General features: G+C 45.0%; 1 protein-coding gene across 1 annotated transcript in view; it reads right to left on the reverse strand.

Annotated features, from left to right (window-relative positions):
- The window catches only part of LOC123050114 (transcription factor IIIB 90 kDa subunit), a 38626-nt gene extending 21472 nt beyond the window's left edge, over positions 1-17154 (reverse strand). Inside the window, exons 1-4 of the mRNA XM_044472984.1 lie at positions 17146-17154; positions 17018-17098; positions 11623-11760; positions 11376-11543 (exon numbers count right to left, since the gene is read on the reverse strand). Coding sequence (XP_044328919.1) covers positions 11376-11543; positions 11623-11760; positions 17018-17098; positions 17146-17154 — 396 coding nt within the window. The remainder of the gene's footprint in view (positions 1-11375; positions 11544-11622; positions 11761-17017; positions 17099-17145) is intronic.
- Between the last annotated feature and the right edge of the window lie 84 nt (positions 17155-17238).

Here is a 17238-nt window from a genome sequence, read left to right on the forward strand (position 1 = left end):
TTGCTGATGAGAATGCTAGGTTGAAGACGTTGCTTGAAACAGGGATGTACAAAAGTCTTAAAGGGCATCAGACACTATGTGATGTCCTCAAAAAGCAGATCTTGAACCGAAACCCGAGGAAAGAGGAAGTTGGGTTCATAAGGAAAATGAATGCTGATGGCTCTTACTGGAAACCTGAGCAGTACCCCAAAACCACATGGGTTGCTGCAAAGGAATCTTCAGCAGATCCATCTACTCTATCTGGCTTAACTTGTGCAAACCCCATTGTCATTGATGAATCCTTTGATGCAAACTATAAATTGTTTAAGAATCAGAATGGTGAAGTGTTTGCCAGGTACACACTGCAGGAATGGACCGCCTATGAATAAGATCTGGGTTCCGAAAAAATGTCTGGAGAATCTTCCTGTGAATGTCATCATGACACCACACATGAAGAAGACAAACCCCAGACCACAGGCTTCATACGGTCCATCTGAGTCGCACTAACGCAAATGTTTTGCAGCGAAACCATACTCATGCCTATGAATATGAGCGCGGTTCATCAAACCGCCATGTTCATAAGACCAAAAACTATTCTACTTATTCTTATGAGTACTATTGTCCGCCTGCAAAACTGTTTGCTAGGGCTCCAAAGCCAAAGTTCTCAGATGCTGCACTTAGACTTATTGCTTCTAAGCCACCCTTGAAGATGTGGGTGGCTAAGAAAGCTTAACTCTCTTTTGCAGGGAAAGGTCTCCAGCAGAAAACCAAAATCGTCTGAAGCTATTGCTGGGGACCTTAAACATCTTGTAGGGCGCAAGATCAAATGCCCGAATGGTCTTACTATGTACTTCGTTCTTGAACCGCTTGCTACTCTCCCTATTAGTCCTAATCTGGATCTAAGCTTTCATAACCCACTGGTTCGTCAAATGTTTTTGCTTCACAATTCTCTTCGTGAAGCCTATCCCCCTAACTGCACTGTAGGGTATGACACCAGCGTCTTCAGAATGGATTATTGATAGTGGGTGTACCAATTACATGACTGGCAAAAGAAGCCTTCTTATGGATTCAACCTTACGTCCATCCGACAAGAGTCACATCACATTTGCTGACACTGATAAAAGTAAGGTATTGGGTCTAGGTAGAGTTGCAATCTCAAAGGATCAACACATGGATAAAGTCATGCTTGTTAAATCCCTTGGCTTCAACTTAATGTCTGTCTCAATGCTTTGCAATTTGAACATGATCGTAATGTTTGGAAAATATCGCTGCCTTGTTCTAATGGAATCTGACAAGTCTCTAGTGTTTGAAGGGTATCGGAAAGATGATTTGTACGTGGTAGATTTCTCAGCAGGACCACAGCTTGCCGTATGTCTTCTAGCAAAAGCTTCAGAATGCTGGCTCTGGCATCGGAGGCTAGGGCATGCTGGCATGAGGAACCTTCACACCTTTACAAAGAAGAAGCATGTTATAGGCATCGAGGGCGTTAAGTTCAAGAAAGATCACTTATGCGGTGCCTATGAAGCAGGAAAGATGACGAGGGCCAAACATCCCTCGAAGACAATCATGACAACCACTCGACCCTTCGAACTGCTCCACATGGATCTTTTCGGTCCCACTCGTTACTCAACTCTTACTACTACTGCTTGTCTCTATGGCTTTGTCATTGTTGATGATTATTCTAGATATACTTGGGTGCACATAATCCTCTACAAGACTGAAGTGCAGGATGTCTTCAGACGCTTCGCCAATCAAGCAATGAACAACTATAGCGCCAAGATAAAGCACATCAGAAGTGACAATGGCACTGAATTCAAGAACACTGGCCTTGATACATATCTTAATACTTTGGGCATCACACGTGAATTCTCAGCTCCGTACACGCCACAGCAAAATGGCATCGTCGAACGCAAAAACAGAATACTTATTGAGATGGCCCAAATGATGCTTGATGAATACAAGACTCCAAGAAAATTCTGGCCTGAAGCCATTGACACTGCATGCCATACAATCAATCGTGTTTATCTTCACAAGCTTCTGAACAAGACATCTTATGAGCTCCTTACTGGCAAGAAGCCAAATGTCAGTTACTTCAGAGTATTTGGAGCCAGGTGCTGGATCAAGGATCCACATCACACTTCAAAATTTGCACCAAAAGCACATGAGGGTTTTATGCTTGGATATAGAAAGGATTCGCACTCCTACAGAGTCTTCAATCTCTTTCATTATAAAATGGTTGAAACAGTGGGTGTGCGGTTTGATGAGACTAACGGTTCACAAAGAGAGCACCTACCAAATGTGCTAGATGAAGTTCCATCCAGCGAATCAATCAAGCTAATGGGAACTGGAGAAATCATACCCTCTGAGGCTCAACCTGAAGAGGAACTTATCATCTCCGCACCTGATCAACCTGAAGACAATGCTCAGCCTGAAGACAATCCCACTAACAATGACAATGAACAGCAAGAGCAAAACCTTCGCCCTGTACATCCTCGTGTTGCCAATGAAGTGCAGATTGACAGAATAATTGACAGCATCAATGCACCTGGTCCACTCACTCGTTCAAGGGCAACTCAGCTAGCAAATTTCTGTGGGCACTTCGCATTCGTATCAATATCAGAACCCAAGAAAGTTGAAGAAGCCTTCATGGAACCTGAATGGATTCAAGCTATGCAAGAAGAGCTTCAACAGTTTGAGCTGAATAATGTATGGGAACTGGTTAAGCGTCCTGATCCTCGGAAGCACAACATAATAGGCACCAAATGGATATACCGCAACAAGCAAGATGAGCATGGTCAAGTTGTCAGAAACAAAGCTCGGCTCGTTGCTCAAGGATATACTCAAGTGGAGGGCATTGACTTCGATGAAACATTTGCTCCTGTGACTAGGCTTGAAGCCATACGCATACTGCTGGCCTATGCAAATCATCATAACATACTTCTATATCAAATGGATGTGAAAAGTGCCTTTCTCAATGGCAAGATTGAAGAAGAAGTGTATGTTGCACAACCACCTGGCTTTGAAAATCCAAAACATCCTAACATGGTATACAAGCTCAACAAGGCACTGTATGGCCTCAAACAAGCCCCTAGGGCCTGGTATGACACACTCAAATATTTCCTGAAGAGCAAAGGCTTCATACCTGGTTCCCTAGATCCCACTCTTTTCACAAAGACATATGATGGTGAACTGTTTGTGTGCCAAATATATGTGGATGACATTATCTTCAGCTGCACCAATCAGAAGTACAGTGAAGAGTTTGGACATATGATGCAAGAGCAATATCAGATGTCCATGATGGGGGAGCTGAAGTTCTTCCTTGGTCTTCAAATACGACAACAACGCAATGGCATCTTCATATCTCAAGAGAAGTATCTCAAAGATTGCCTGAAGAAGTTCGGTATGCAAGACTGCAAAGGCTTCACAACACCAATGCCAGCCAAACATCATCTAGGTCCTGACGACAATGGTAAAGAGTTCGATCAAAAGGTATACCGCTCCATGATTGGTTCTTTGCTTTATTTATGTGCATCTAGGCCAGATATTATGCATAGTGTTTGCATGTGTGCTCGATTTCAAGCGGCATCAAAGGAGTCGCATCACTTAGCTGTGAAGCGAATTCTTTGATATTTGGCTCACACCCCAACTCTAGGATTATGGTATCCAAAGGGCTCAGAGTTTGATTTGATTGGATTTTTGGATGCTGATTATGCTGGTGACAAAGTTGATCGCAAGTCTACATCAGGCACATGTCACTTTCTGGAACGATCACTTGCATGTTGGTCTTCAAAGAAGCAGAACTGTGTATCTCTCTCCACTGCTGAATCTGAATACATTGCTGCTGGATCTTGCTGCGCTCAGCTTCTGTGGATGAAGCAAACACTCAAGGACTATGGCATTCATCTGAAGCAAGTGCCACTCTACTGCGACAACGAAAGCGCTATCAAGATTGCCAACAACCCAGTTCAGCACTCGAAGACAAAGCACATTGAAATTCGTCATCACTTTCTCAGAGATCATGTTGTGAAGGAAGATATTGATATTATACACGTCAACACTGAGGAGCAATTGGCAGATATCTTCACCAAGCCCTTGGATGAGAAGAGATTTTGCAAGTTACGGTGTGAGCTAAATATCCTGGAATCCTCAAATGTCTTATGATCAGGCACACATCCTAACACTTATGCATATTGATGACTTAAATGTGCAACACACGAAGTAAAGTATATCTTCAATCAATGAAGACATACATTCTAAGTGTGAATACATTAATGTGGAATTTGACTTCGGAACGCCATGATAATTGTGCGTCGTGTCTAGGTCTAATACTTTCTATACGGTGAGTAACGCCACCACCAAGGGTTCTGTTCGAAGTGTTTCACTCATGGCGTTACATTTGCTATGTCTTCACATTTGGTTTGGCTTAAATTTCAACATGTCTTCATGATTATCTTCACTATGTTGAATATATATATACTAGTGTTCTGTCCTCTACAGCATTCACTTATAGCTATGTCTTCATGTTGAGTCTTTTGAACTAAGTGAATGTGATCGGATCCTAACCTCTCTATGCTTTCTATCTCAAACTCCATCTCTTCAAGTCATATGCATTCTATTGAAACTGTCGAATGTCTTCTCTGCGTCTTTGTCAGCTCATTCCTTCACCTGAAACCCGGAGAAGTGGGAACGACCACCTGATAATCCAGGCGTGCGTGGGACATGGAACAATCTCCGACATGCTGCATGATGGCCATGTGTTCCTCAGATGTGAATCGCCAGGGGCACCTGTGTAATAACACTGAGCCGCACCTGTCCCTATAAATACACGCCTCACCGCAGTCATTATCTTTTCTTCCACTCTCGCACGAACCCTAGCGCCATTGCTAACTCTCGATGACGCCGGCGATGAAGCGCTTCGCTGCCGCAACCTCTCCGACGCCATCCTCACGCCGACCGCGGACATCGTCCTCTCCGCCGTCGCTGTAGGTGTCCTCCGTCGCCAAGTTAGGCACGGACGATCGAACTGCTCGGCCTCCTCTTTCACTCCGTCTAGCAGTTCTTCGTGTGGTAAATAAAACTTCCTTTTTACAGCCCCTTTGATCCTATAGCTTCGTCACTTTCTACCACAAGCAGTTTCTGTTCACACAAGTTGGATCTCTTACATACTGCATCTCATAATATGCCTAGTATATTCACTTGTACTTCACAAAGTAGTTAGATTCCTCACTTGTACTGATCCATGGATTCGTACAAATCTGGAACCAACTCATCTACGAGTGAATGTCTTCGCACGATGAGGTCAATGTCTTCTAAACTGATTTATTTTCAAAATCTTCTGAGAATGCATATGACCTCTTCCCCTTCCCTCGCACCTTAATGCTGTCGCAGGTACATGTCCATGGGAGAATCCCTTGGTTCTCATAGTCTGCATTCATTTGCAGAATTCTTACAGCATCATATAAATTCTCCCGAAGCCAGTTCCTGTTTGTCCAGCAAACGAAAGCCCTTGAAGCCTTTGAACGTATTGAAGCCTTTTAGGTTAAAATTCATGGCTTCAGAGAAAGCTACAAGGAAGGGAGGCAGACAGCATCGTGGCGGAACATCAAGAGATCTGCCTGATGACCTCTCAGAACTTCAAGACAGATCCTGAAGAGGATTATAATCAGCGCAAGACCCGAATCCAGTGAATTCAAAGATATTAGGCAGAACAATGGTTCAAATACCAGTTTGTGACCCAAGAATATGCTGAGAAAAATGCCATCAAGCGACCGTGGGGAGACATCCTATACAAAAATCTTCAACCCAGGTCCAGAGAAGAAGCCATTGAACAAGGCTTCTATCCCTGCATGGTCCGCCGGCCACAGCCTGCAGATGCACACCCATCGTCGCTACTATGGTGCCGTGACGACAATCTGTTCAAGCGCAACTTCCAGTTTGCTAAGAACTCAGCGAAGCAGAACAAAAAGTCTTTGGGATTAGACTTCAACCCTGGTCCCTCTGCTCCCCGTGCCGATGGAACTCGCGAAGCTGAACCCAATCTTCTTGGGCCCTTCTACAACCTTGAAGGTCTCATCACCCATATAGTGGTTTAAGGGACTGCCGCAAATGAGCCTGCAGATCACGCTGACTTAGAGGAAGCGCCTGCAGTGCTAAAGCTAAAGAAACTGAAGCAGCCCAAAGCTTCCAAGCCTGTCTCTGCACCAAAAATCTCACGAGCGAAGCCATTGGCAACTGCACCTCCTGAAGACAGTGTGCAGTCTGAAGATTTGTCACGCATCTCCAAGCCCCAGAAGGTCAAGATGCCTCTGCCACACACCGGCCAAGAGCTGACAGCTGCTGCCATTCTGCGCAACGATGCCATTGATTTGTCCAGTGATGAAGATTTTGCAGATGACGCTCTTGAGCAACTCATTAAGAGCAAAGAAGAAGCAGAAATCTTCAATGATCTGCCTCTCTTTAACGTGACAATCATCCACAACTTCATTGATGAGTGGTTTGACACGTCCAACATCAGCTTCGAAGATCTGCAACTACCCATCGGCCTCAGTGTCGCCTTTCATGGCGTCATTGCTTCAGAGCTAGCTCTCGCTCAGCGCATCGTCGAACTGAAGCAAAAGATTGACTATGAAAAGGCTCAGTTCAAGAAGCATATGGCCAAGCTCAACGTGCAAGAGGTGAAAAACTTCAAAATTATGCTGCACGAGCTCAAAGAAGCATTTCTCAAAAAACGCGCAGAAGCTCAGGGTTCTCGGGAGCGCATGAAGAGTCTGGCTGACAAGTGTGTGCAAGGCTATAACGAGGCTGAGAAGCGCAAGGCCCTTGGGCGTCCGGGCATTGATCCCAGGACGGCGCTAAACAGAAGAAGAAGCCCATTGTGGCCGAACCCAACGCACCAAGGCAGGAAGCAGATCCCATTGTCTTCCCAACTAGCATGACTGGCTCGAAGCCAAAGGCCCGGTCAACCGCTTCAGAGCTGAAGAAGACGAGGACTGCTGAGGCTGAAGCCAGGAAGAGGAAACATCCTGAAGCCTCTGCTACTGCCCCCTTCAAGAAGAAAAGGAAGACCAAGAAGGAACGGGCTGCTCCCACAGAGTCCTCGATTGTTGAACCCATCTCCATGGTTCACCCTGACGCTGAATCGCAAGAACGTCAACTGACTGCCCATGAGCCTGCTTTCACAGAGGCTCATGAAGCTAAAGACTTTCCAGCAGCTGATCCCATCGCTGCTGAAGATATTGGTCACCATGACCATGTTGAAGATAATGCAGTCCTTCCTCAGCTCAAGCACCAACAGGTATCATCGCCTGTGCTAACGCACAGCGAACTCATCAGCATTGGTCGTCCTCTGACGCCAATTGCTCAGGATGCTTCATGGGCTGATCGCCCGCAAGAGGAAGAAGATTTAGAGACCCAGCCAACTCCAACTCCATAGGCGTCGCCAGTGTTGCGCAGGCTTCACAAAGGACCAATGCCTTCAGTCTCTGAGTCTGAAGCTAAAGCTGCTAAAGACATTCTGGCTGCATCAGCCGATGAAGAAGAAGCCCCAAAAGCCGCTACTCCCCTGTCCCATCAAGAAGCTGTTCTCGAGGAGAACATGACTGTGACCGACCCTCCAGCTCGTCAAGTGGAGGTTGAAAATCTTGGGGCTGCCACCATCAACACCAATGAAGCCACTGACGCTGTCATGGCTGAAGCTAATGTGGAGCCTTCACCAACCCAAGCACCAGAAGTCAGCGAAGCCACTGATTCCACTGCTTCTGTTCCTGCGCCTGCTGCCGGTCCTCAGTTCGACTATCATGTTGAGCACAGGCCTCAGGTACAGAAGCCAATCCCAAGATTGCGCAGGTTTTCAGGTCCTGCATCAGCACCTGGATCCTTCAATGTCAATGGCTTCAGAGGAGACAACACATTCTTCAATAGCTCCAGGAACCCCTACTCAAGGGAAAGAATATCATTTGATCGGTTCTGAAGCTATCCGCAGCGAAGCTATTACTCCTGCATTCTATACAATCAAGGTCGCATCTTCTCACACAAGCGTCTTGACATTGAAGCAATAGCTGGTCTGCCCTGTCTGGAAGAAGCTCTGGATTGCTTCAAAGAGGTTGGATTGCTGCCGTTCGTCACGGATCAAGAGCATTGGAATGAAGAGTTGTTACTCCAATTCTATGCCACACTTCACATCCGCGGGTACAACAGAGATCCGAAGACTTGGGTCCTGGAGTGGATGACAGGAAACGTTCATCACAAAGCCAAAGCCTTTGACATCATTGAGCTCACTGGTCTACCCACTCCTGGCGATCTCTACGAATCTGGCTGTCAACTTCACAGTGAAGCTGTGGAGAGCATCTTTCAGAAGGCTGAACCTAACATGAGTCAGATGCTCAGTATGATGAAGCCATTGCCCCAAGATGCTGCATATCCCAAAGAGTTCTTTGTTGAAGACCTAGAGTATCTGTCAAGGACTATTTATCACATCATAAGGCGAACTCTCTGGCCCATCAAAGGACACTCTCCACATGCCAAGCTGGAAGGTGCAATGAAGACTTTGGTCTTCTATATTCTTCATGGCAAATGCTTCAATGCACAGGAGTTCTTCATTCGCCAACTTGCTGCATCAGGCTCTGATCTTTTTGGCTTGAAGTTCTACACCCCATGGGTAATGCGGCTGATCAAACTTCACTCCGCTATCTCATATCAGCCATCTGCTCGCAATCATCGGATCTTTCTGCCTGATGTGGATATGTCTATTGAAGCCATCTATCCTGAGCCTGCCAAGGAACCTCTAAGTCTTCAGAATGCAGAGCATCAAAGTTTTTCTCAGAACATTGAAGGAGTTGAAGCAGTCACTCGTGTGTATCCTTTGGCTGGAACTACACGTGCACCACATCTTGCCCTTACTGAAGCCACCGACAGCACAACTGCCCAACGACCCAAGAAGCGCACTCGTGTTCTTAATGACCGAGAGCTTCTGGTGGCTCTTCATCAGAAACAGGATAGGCATCATGACTGGCTGAAGCGTCAAATGCAAAGCCTCTTGGTGGATGTCAACCGCATTCGCAATCTTGCCACCAAAAATGCTTTTGTTGCCCATGAAACCTCTCGACGCACATGGAAGGGGCTGACGCTGATGTGCTCTGAAGATGATCTTTAAGAGGATGGCTTCTCTGAACGCTTCAAGTTTGACTCCACACCTCCTCGAAGGGCAGTGCTGCGACGCACTCCATCTCTTGAAGACTCTGAGTTCTCTTCCTCTGCTGCAACTGTGCATGCCAGAGTGATCGAGGATGAAGACGATGTTACTTCACCGCCACCTCCTTCAGCACGCTTCGACACTGCTCCAAGTTCTTCTGCACCGCTGAACACCACCGACGACCCTGCTGCTTCACCTACTCTTCATGGGAACGAGTAGATGCTCTATGTCTTCAAACCTTTTTGGTCCTTACTGACAAAAGGGGGAGAAGCATATGAGTGATAGTCTTCAAGCAGGTCCATATGGGCGGGTGCTTTATATTTTGCTTCGTGTTTACAACTCTCGTTTTGATACATTTGGTTCTTTGAGTTGTAACACTTAAACTCAATGGTCGTCTGCTGCTTATTTGCCACTTTGTGATGCGATGATAAATTTCGCATGTGCGACGATAAATTCCGCACTTAGATCATTTTGCAGACGTCCATTTTCCATTATGCATGTCATTATCTTCACATATCTTCACATGCATAATGAATTGTCATCATAAGTTGAAGAGGAGCTCCACAAGTACAACATGACATGTGCATTTGCATTCCAAAAGCAAATTACTTATATGCACATCTTCAGGGGGAGCCCTTGCAACTTATAAAGACAATTCCTTATCCTTTACAATTTCACATATTATATTTCCCGTTGAAAACTTCAACTAGTTTGTCATCAATCACCAAAAAGGGGGAGATTGTAAGTGCATCTAGTGCCACCCCTAGTTGGTTTTGAAGTATTGACGACAAACCTAGTTGAGGGACTAATGTGTTTGTGAGAATTGCAGGATAACACAGGTAGAAGTCCCTTATTGATTCGGTTTTCCTACCAGAGATGACCCCTAAAAATGTATGAAGACATTAATGTCAAAGGTGGTATGTGAAGATACTCACATTGAAGACTATGACAAGAGAAGACATCGCATGAAGCCTATGGAGCTTGAAGACTTAGATCTTTTGTAGTTCTGTTTCTTCTTTGTTGAGTCATAGGAACCACCGTACTGTTTAGTGGGGTCCAAGTGAACCAGTCAGAATAACTGAAGTGATGCTTAACCAAAATCTATGTCTTCGAGTGAAGACTATGAGAGCGAAACTTGTCCAGAGTCGAACAAGTCAGCTTTGCTTGTAGCCCAAGTAAAGCTGTCGTGTGTGTATGCAATCTGACCGTTGGAACACGTGTCAGTTCCTTAGTGACCTAGAGTCATTTCGGACAAATCAGGTCGGGTTGCCTAGTGGCTATAAATAGCCCACCCCCTACAACCATAAACGGTTGGCTGCTCAGAGTTTGAGAGCAACCCACCTCGAAGCCTTTGAGAGAGAATTCCTTGCGAGGATAAAGCCCTAACCACCCAGAGCCAAAGAGTGTTAGACATCACTTAAGTCTTCTTGTCTGTGTGATCTGAAGATTTATTACACTTGAGGACTGTGAATCCTCCAGCCGGTTAGGCGTCGCGTTCTGAGCATCCAAGAGACATTGTGGATTGCCGGTGAACGAAGTCTGTGAAGGTTTGGGAGTCTGACTTACCTGAGTGATTGGGTGAGGTCTGTGTGACCTTAGCTCAAGGGGAATACGGTGAGGACTGGGTGTCCTGAGCTGCGTGTTCAGGACTGGGTGTCCGGGACTGTGTGTCCTCAGGTTTAAATACCTAGCCGCCCTAACCAGACGTACAATTGTCACAGCAACTGGAACTGGTCCAACAAATCATTGTCTTCAACGAGTTACTGGTTTCATCCTTCCCTTCCCTTTACTTACTGTTGGTCCTTGTGAAGTCATTGTATGATTGCACTATCTTTTGTCTTCACTGAGTGACTGCGTGTTTTGTTTGACTTCATAATATTTTTCTACCTGATCCTTACTACATTGCTACTATTAGTCATTGTGTTTTTACTCCATTGAATACTTGACTATGGTTTGCTTAGTGTAGTCTACCTTCCGCTGCATGATAATAGGTTTATTTCTATCGTTTGTCTTCATAACTTCCACGTTTTGAAGACTTTCATAAAAATCGCCTATTCACCCCTCCCCCTGCCCCCTCTAGTCGGTATAACGCACTTTCAGCTTACAATAAGTGTAATTGCTTAGTTGAGAATTTTAGTTCAGAAAGAAAGAATCTCAGATTAATGGGGCAAGAAGCATGGATTTACATATGTTCAGGAACCGTTACCTTCCCAGGGCTCATGATGTTAGCTTCAAACTCAGAATTATGTAACTCACATATTGCCTCGTCCACAGCTTCCTTGGCTCTTTTAGCAGCATCCAGTCTTTGTTTTTCAGCTTGCTGGAAAGCTGGAGGGTCAGCACCACCCTCCAGTCCACCTGACAGTTCAGTGAACTGAGCAATCAAGTCATGTCAGTAGTAGTGACTGAAATATCAAAACCAATGCATTACAAACATAGTAAATGTGAGTTACATTGTCGTAGCATTCCTCACAAAGTCCATGAGAAAAATGCTCAGCACCCTTATCCTTGTGCTCGCAAAGGACTTCTCCAGACTTGGCTAAACATTTTGAAACCGGCTCTTCATCAGCCTTTGCCAAAAAATCTTCAATCTATCATAGGGCATGAAGACACAAATTATAACTAAGCAGTGGTATACCATAAATGAAGTTCTTACAAAAAAAAAGTTGTAGACAAAATAAATGAACTATAAATGGAGTTGATGACGTCAATGTTGAAACCCCCTCCAATCATAATCCTGATGGACAATTGCACATGGTCTTGGAGCATAAATGTCATCAATTCATCCAAGATCAGCTAGAAAAATAACTATAAGCACTAGGTGTCTGCCAGAAAACTGTTGTGTGAAGGGCAAGGAGTTGCAAAAGAAAGAGATTCATCAACTATGGAATCTTACAAGTATCAGTATCAAACAGAGGTTGTTGTTCACAAAGAGCAGCAAAAGAAAGAAACTCATCATTTTTATTTATTTTTCATCAAAAAAAGAACAGAGCTTGCTGTTCACAATGCATCGCATTTAAGTTGGCATTATATCATCTTCATACAGGTCAAGACAGATAATATATGTTTGTAGTAGATATCACAGAAGTATATATACATGAAAGGGGAAGCCAAATGCTCTAGGAGATACAGGAATATCACCTGAAACTAGCTATCTGAAAAGACAAAAGGAAGTAAACACATGTGTAGTTGACACAGAAATGCATTACGAAATGTTGTTTAAGCATGATGCACAACGTCCGATTCTAGATGATAGCTGGATGATAGTTTGGGCATCTCCAACGCAGACCCCTACCCTGCCCACAAATGTTCGGACCGGATGGTCCGGACATTTATAGTCCAACGCAGACCCCTACTTTGGGCCGTACGCGTCCAGATGTCCGTAATCCCCAAGCCCGGCCCCAAATCAAGGTGTAAAGTAGGGGAGCCCGGAGTCCCGGACGTTCGCCACGTCGGACTTCAACAGCTTGGACCCCTCTTTTTTCAAACGCCATCGTTCTTTATAAATGAGACGCGGTTTCAGTACTACTAGGCATGAGAAGGAGGTTAGCCTTGATGAGCAGGTGGTGCCTCAGAAGGACACCTTTAGATATCTAGGGTCTATGTTGCAGAAGGATGGGGATATTGATGAACATGTGAATCATCGAATCAAAGCCAGATGGATGAAGTGGCGCCAAGCTTCTGGCATTCTCTGTGACAAGAGAATGCCACAAAAGCTCTAAAACGCAAGTTCTATAGGACGGTGGTTCGACCCGCAATGTTGTATGGTGCTGAGTGTTGGCCGACTAAAAGGCGACATGTTCAACAGTTAGGTGTGGCAGAGATGCGCATGTTGAGATGGATATGTGGCCACACAAGGAAGGACCGAGTCCGGAATGATGATATACGAGATAGAGTTGGGGTAGCGTCAATTGAAGAGAAGCTTGTCCAACGCAGGCCTCCAGAAGCGCCAATGCATAACGGATGGCTAAAGCGGGGCGATAATGTCAAGAGAGGTCGAGGTAGACCAAACTTGACATGGGAGGAGTCCGCAAAAGAGGGATCTGAAGGACTGGAGTATCGACAAAGAACTAGCCATGGACACGGGTGCGTGGAAGCTTGCTATCCATGTGCCAGAACCATGAGTTGGTTGCGAGATATTATGGGTTTCACCTCTAGCCTATGCCAACTTGTTTGGGACTAAAGGCTTTGTTGCTGTTGTTGTCGTTCTCTGTCTCTGCTCTCGGAGCCGGACGCTGTACCCCTCCCCCCCCCTCCCCTCCCACGCCGCTCGGGCCTTGCCGAAGCTCGGCAAGATCCACCCGCAGCCTCTGCTGACATGGTCCATGGCAGAATTACGCACAGCAAGTGTTCAGTCAAATGCCATAGTGCATTCTTTTACATTCGTTCACTTTGAAGGAAACACGATGGATTCAGAGGAGTACTTCTACAACAAGTTCATGGGTTGTCTTCGTCTGATGAGGAGGATGAAACGGCAATAATGATGGCAGTTCTTCAAGAAACGGAGAATGCCGAGGAGCATGTTCTCATCTTCAAGGGTTCAATATCGAGACATTGAATTTTCAATCAGCGTCAGGCAAGGGGCCATGTTGATCTATAGACGAGTACTTTGCCCCCGATGCGTTATTCAAGCACTTTTTTCATCGTCGCTACCAAATGTGCAGGTCATTGTTCTTGCGCATCATGGATGATGTCAAGGCTTATGATGATTACTTCAAGTTAAAGGGGGTGCCCTTAGCTTGCTTGGGTTCTCTGGTCCCCAAAAGTGCACAACTACTGTGGTATGGCACAGACATAGACTAGTGGGGTGAGTACCTCCAGATGTCTGAGAGCACATGCTTGGAAGTATTGGTTAGATTTGCTAGTGCAAAGGTGAAGATGTTTGGACCAAAGTTCTTGAGAGAACCAAATGTCGAGGACACTTGAGGCTTTTGGCACTTGAAGAATCAAGAAGGTTTCCAGGTATGCTCGAATCCATGGATTGCATGCACTAGAAATGGGAGAACTGCCCCTATGCTCAACAAGGGCGAAGGAAGGTCATGTTAAAACTCACATCATCATTCTTGAAGCAGTTGCATCACAAGACTCTAGATTTGGCACTCTTTCTTTGGCATGCTAGGGTCTCACAATAACATCAACATGCTCCGGCGGTCACCATTGTTTGCAAGGCTGTGTGAGGAGCCAAAAGAATATACACTGAACCAAGCTGGCTCCGTTCATTACCCTTCACAAGCCAAGCTTTTTCCGTTGCCTGATCTTATCAAGATACATACCTTGAATATCATGATTGTTAATTAGTATGAACAGGCCAAACAGTGCAAGCCAGAAAGCTCCCCCCAATTTCTTGATTCTAAGTTGTCCTAAGGTAGTCTCCTTCTAGTTATGATTTGCCCTTGTCTGTCACTATAGATGTTCAAGCTTTAGTCTTTAGTCATTTCGAATGCTCGTAATGTTCTAGAGTGCAACTATACCATCATGGGCATGACTACAACATGGGGTGCTGCCTTGCCGATGGACGATGGTATCTATCCTCCGTAGTCGAGGTTTGTCAAGACCATCTCCGGTCCAATAGGTACCAAGAAATCTCACTTTGCTACAAGACAAGGTGCTAGAAAGGATGTGGAGAGGGCATTTGGAGTGTTTCAAGCATGTTTTGAATTTGCTCGCGGGCCTGCTAAACAATGGGATCCACAGACATTGTGGGAGGTGATGACATATTGTGCAATCCACAATCATGTTGTGCACAGTATGATTGTGGAGGATGAGGAAGAGAATGTTCTCAATGTTCTGGATTTCAAACATATGTGTGAATCTGTCCAGCTTCCACATCAAGAGGCGGCAACGTTTGGGAATTTTCTGTAGATGGATCATCAAATTCACAACCGAGCAAATCATACACAGCTTATAAATGATCTAGTGGAGCATCTGTGGGTGTTTCACTCAAACAATTAGAGCATGTGGCCAGATAATTGAATTTAAGTTTAAACTATTTTATTTGAAAACTTTATGTTTGGATTGTAATATTATATATTTGAAGTATCGTTGCATTGGAATATTTATCTTTGAAAAATTGATGCATTGTAGTATATTTATCTTTGATTACTTGACTTTATAGAGGGGAGGGGGAGGGGGGAGGCAGATGAGTAGGGGATATTTAAGCGCTAGCCTTAGAGGTTTGGCGCCCGCCCGACTGTCCATGGACAATTAGGGGCGTTTGATTGAGGTTTACCCTTGTAAATGCTCTTACACCCATCAGTGGAGAGGCACATCCAAAAATCTTACGTACCTTAACCTCGCCTCTATAAGAACACCCGAAAAACTCAGTCCCTCGAATGTCGTAACCCCCCTCCTATGACCACCACCGCATCCCTCCTCTCCTTCCATCACTAAATCATCCTCGGATGCACGACATCTAGCGGTAGGGATCTGGCGTCGTGGCAGTGCCAGCATCCTTTCCTCTACCGGCTATGTCAGTATCCCGTGATGCTCCCCTATATCCCCTCCAAATTTCTAGTGTGGTTGGCCATGGCGATGGTGGCACCCATTGGATCCCGTTGCACCTACACCAGAGCCCGCCGCTCACTAGGGAAACCTCCCACCGCTGGGCCAGCCAAGGTAACTAGCTAGGCTTGTCCTTGTTTCGGGTCTGTCTCGGCCAGCCGTTCACCACCGGAGCCTCCACCGCCAGGCCAGCGAAGGTAACTACCTAGGCTTCTCCTTGTTTCGAGCTTTCAACTATGTGTCGGCCATCAAGCCGCGGCTCTACTGTGGTCCCCGAACATTGAGCTGAGGCATCTATGGTTCTATCCATCAAGCTGAGGCATTTCTAGGGTTTCGTAATAAACTTGATTTTTTTAATTTTTTTGGCAAGAATGAAGCGATAATAAGCAAGACAAAGATACAATAGCCTAGCTAGATAGATTAGTATGACATGTAGGATAGCAAGATGTATATGGATTAGTAGTGCACTATTTTTCTAGAATCCCTGCAGGATTTAAGTAAACGAGTACCACGGCCTCCAATGTGTGTGGCTGCGGAACTTTAGAGGATAACGGAGGGGGAGATGCAAGAGGTGTTGAAGGATGTCTTTGAGACTTTGACATCAATGTGTTTGAACACTTCTTCTCACTGTCCTGCTCCGGTCTTTCTAGAAGTAACACAATAAGCGCACAAACACACCATAGTCTGCTAGGATTGTACTCATTTACTTCAATCCCAGAATGAATTTTTGAGAAGTCATAGTATATTGAATGAAACGTATCGATGAACATTTGTAAGAATTTTTCCTTAAGATGAATGTGGAACATGCAACGCATAATGTAATGATCTGTTGTGCAATGCATATACCCGTGTTGTGGTGTGTGTGCAATACAATTGCATATGAATTGTGTGCAATGATAATTTAAAAAACTGAAGAACTTAAGACAACAAAGAACATCGGGTAAACACGACATTGATGAGTAGTCTTGTTAGTCCCGCCACTGGAAGTGCCCATCAATGGGACTCACCCTCCACCGACAGGAGGACGAACACACCACTGAAGCTTGGAGGTTGACGGCTGCCCTACCCAACAGTGGAGGGGTTAAAGCGCCCGTAAGTGTAGTGCTTTTTGTTCTACTTGTGTCTCTCACTGTAGGGATTAGCCTATGTTTACTTTACTGTAGCATAGGTTAGACAAACTCATGTCTTTGTACTTTGTAAACAGTCTATATAGGTTTTAATGGAGTGATTACTGGGAGTGGTTATATTTTCATCAGATGGCTTACGAAAGTGATTGAGGTTCAGAAAAAGGTAAGACAATATACAATAGAAAACCAACATTTGGCTATTTCATGAGAACATACATACCGTTAAGCTACCAGAATCTGTATTTTCAAACTCTATCAAGCGCTTAAATAGTGTTGCCTCACAGACATGCACAACAGCAGCCTGAAAAAGATAAAACATGATTAGTGACATTTCATATTCAAGCCTACATTACACATATCCGCTCCCTTACCTTACACAATGCTACTGCGCCACCAACATACAATAGCACCACCAAAACATCACAAAAAATTCTGATACAG

The sequence above is a fragment of the Triticum aestivum genome, chromosome 1A (genome assembly GCF_018294505.1).
Source record: "Triticum aestivum cultivar Chinese Spring chromosome 1A, IWGSC CS RefSeq v2.1, whole genome shotgun sequence".
NCBI classification, from domain to species: domain Eukaryota; kingdom Viridiplantae; phylum Streptophyta; class Magnoliopsida; order Poales; family Poaceae; genus Triticum; species Triticum aestivum.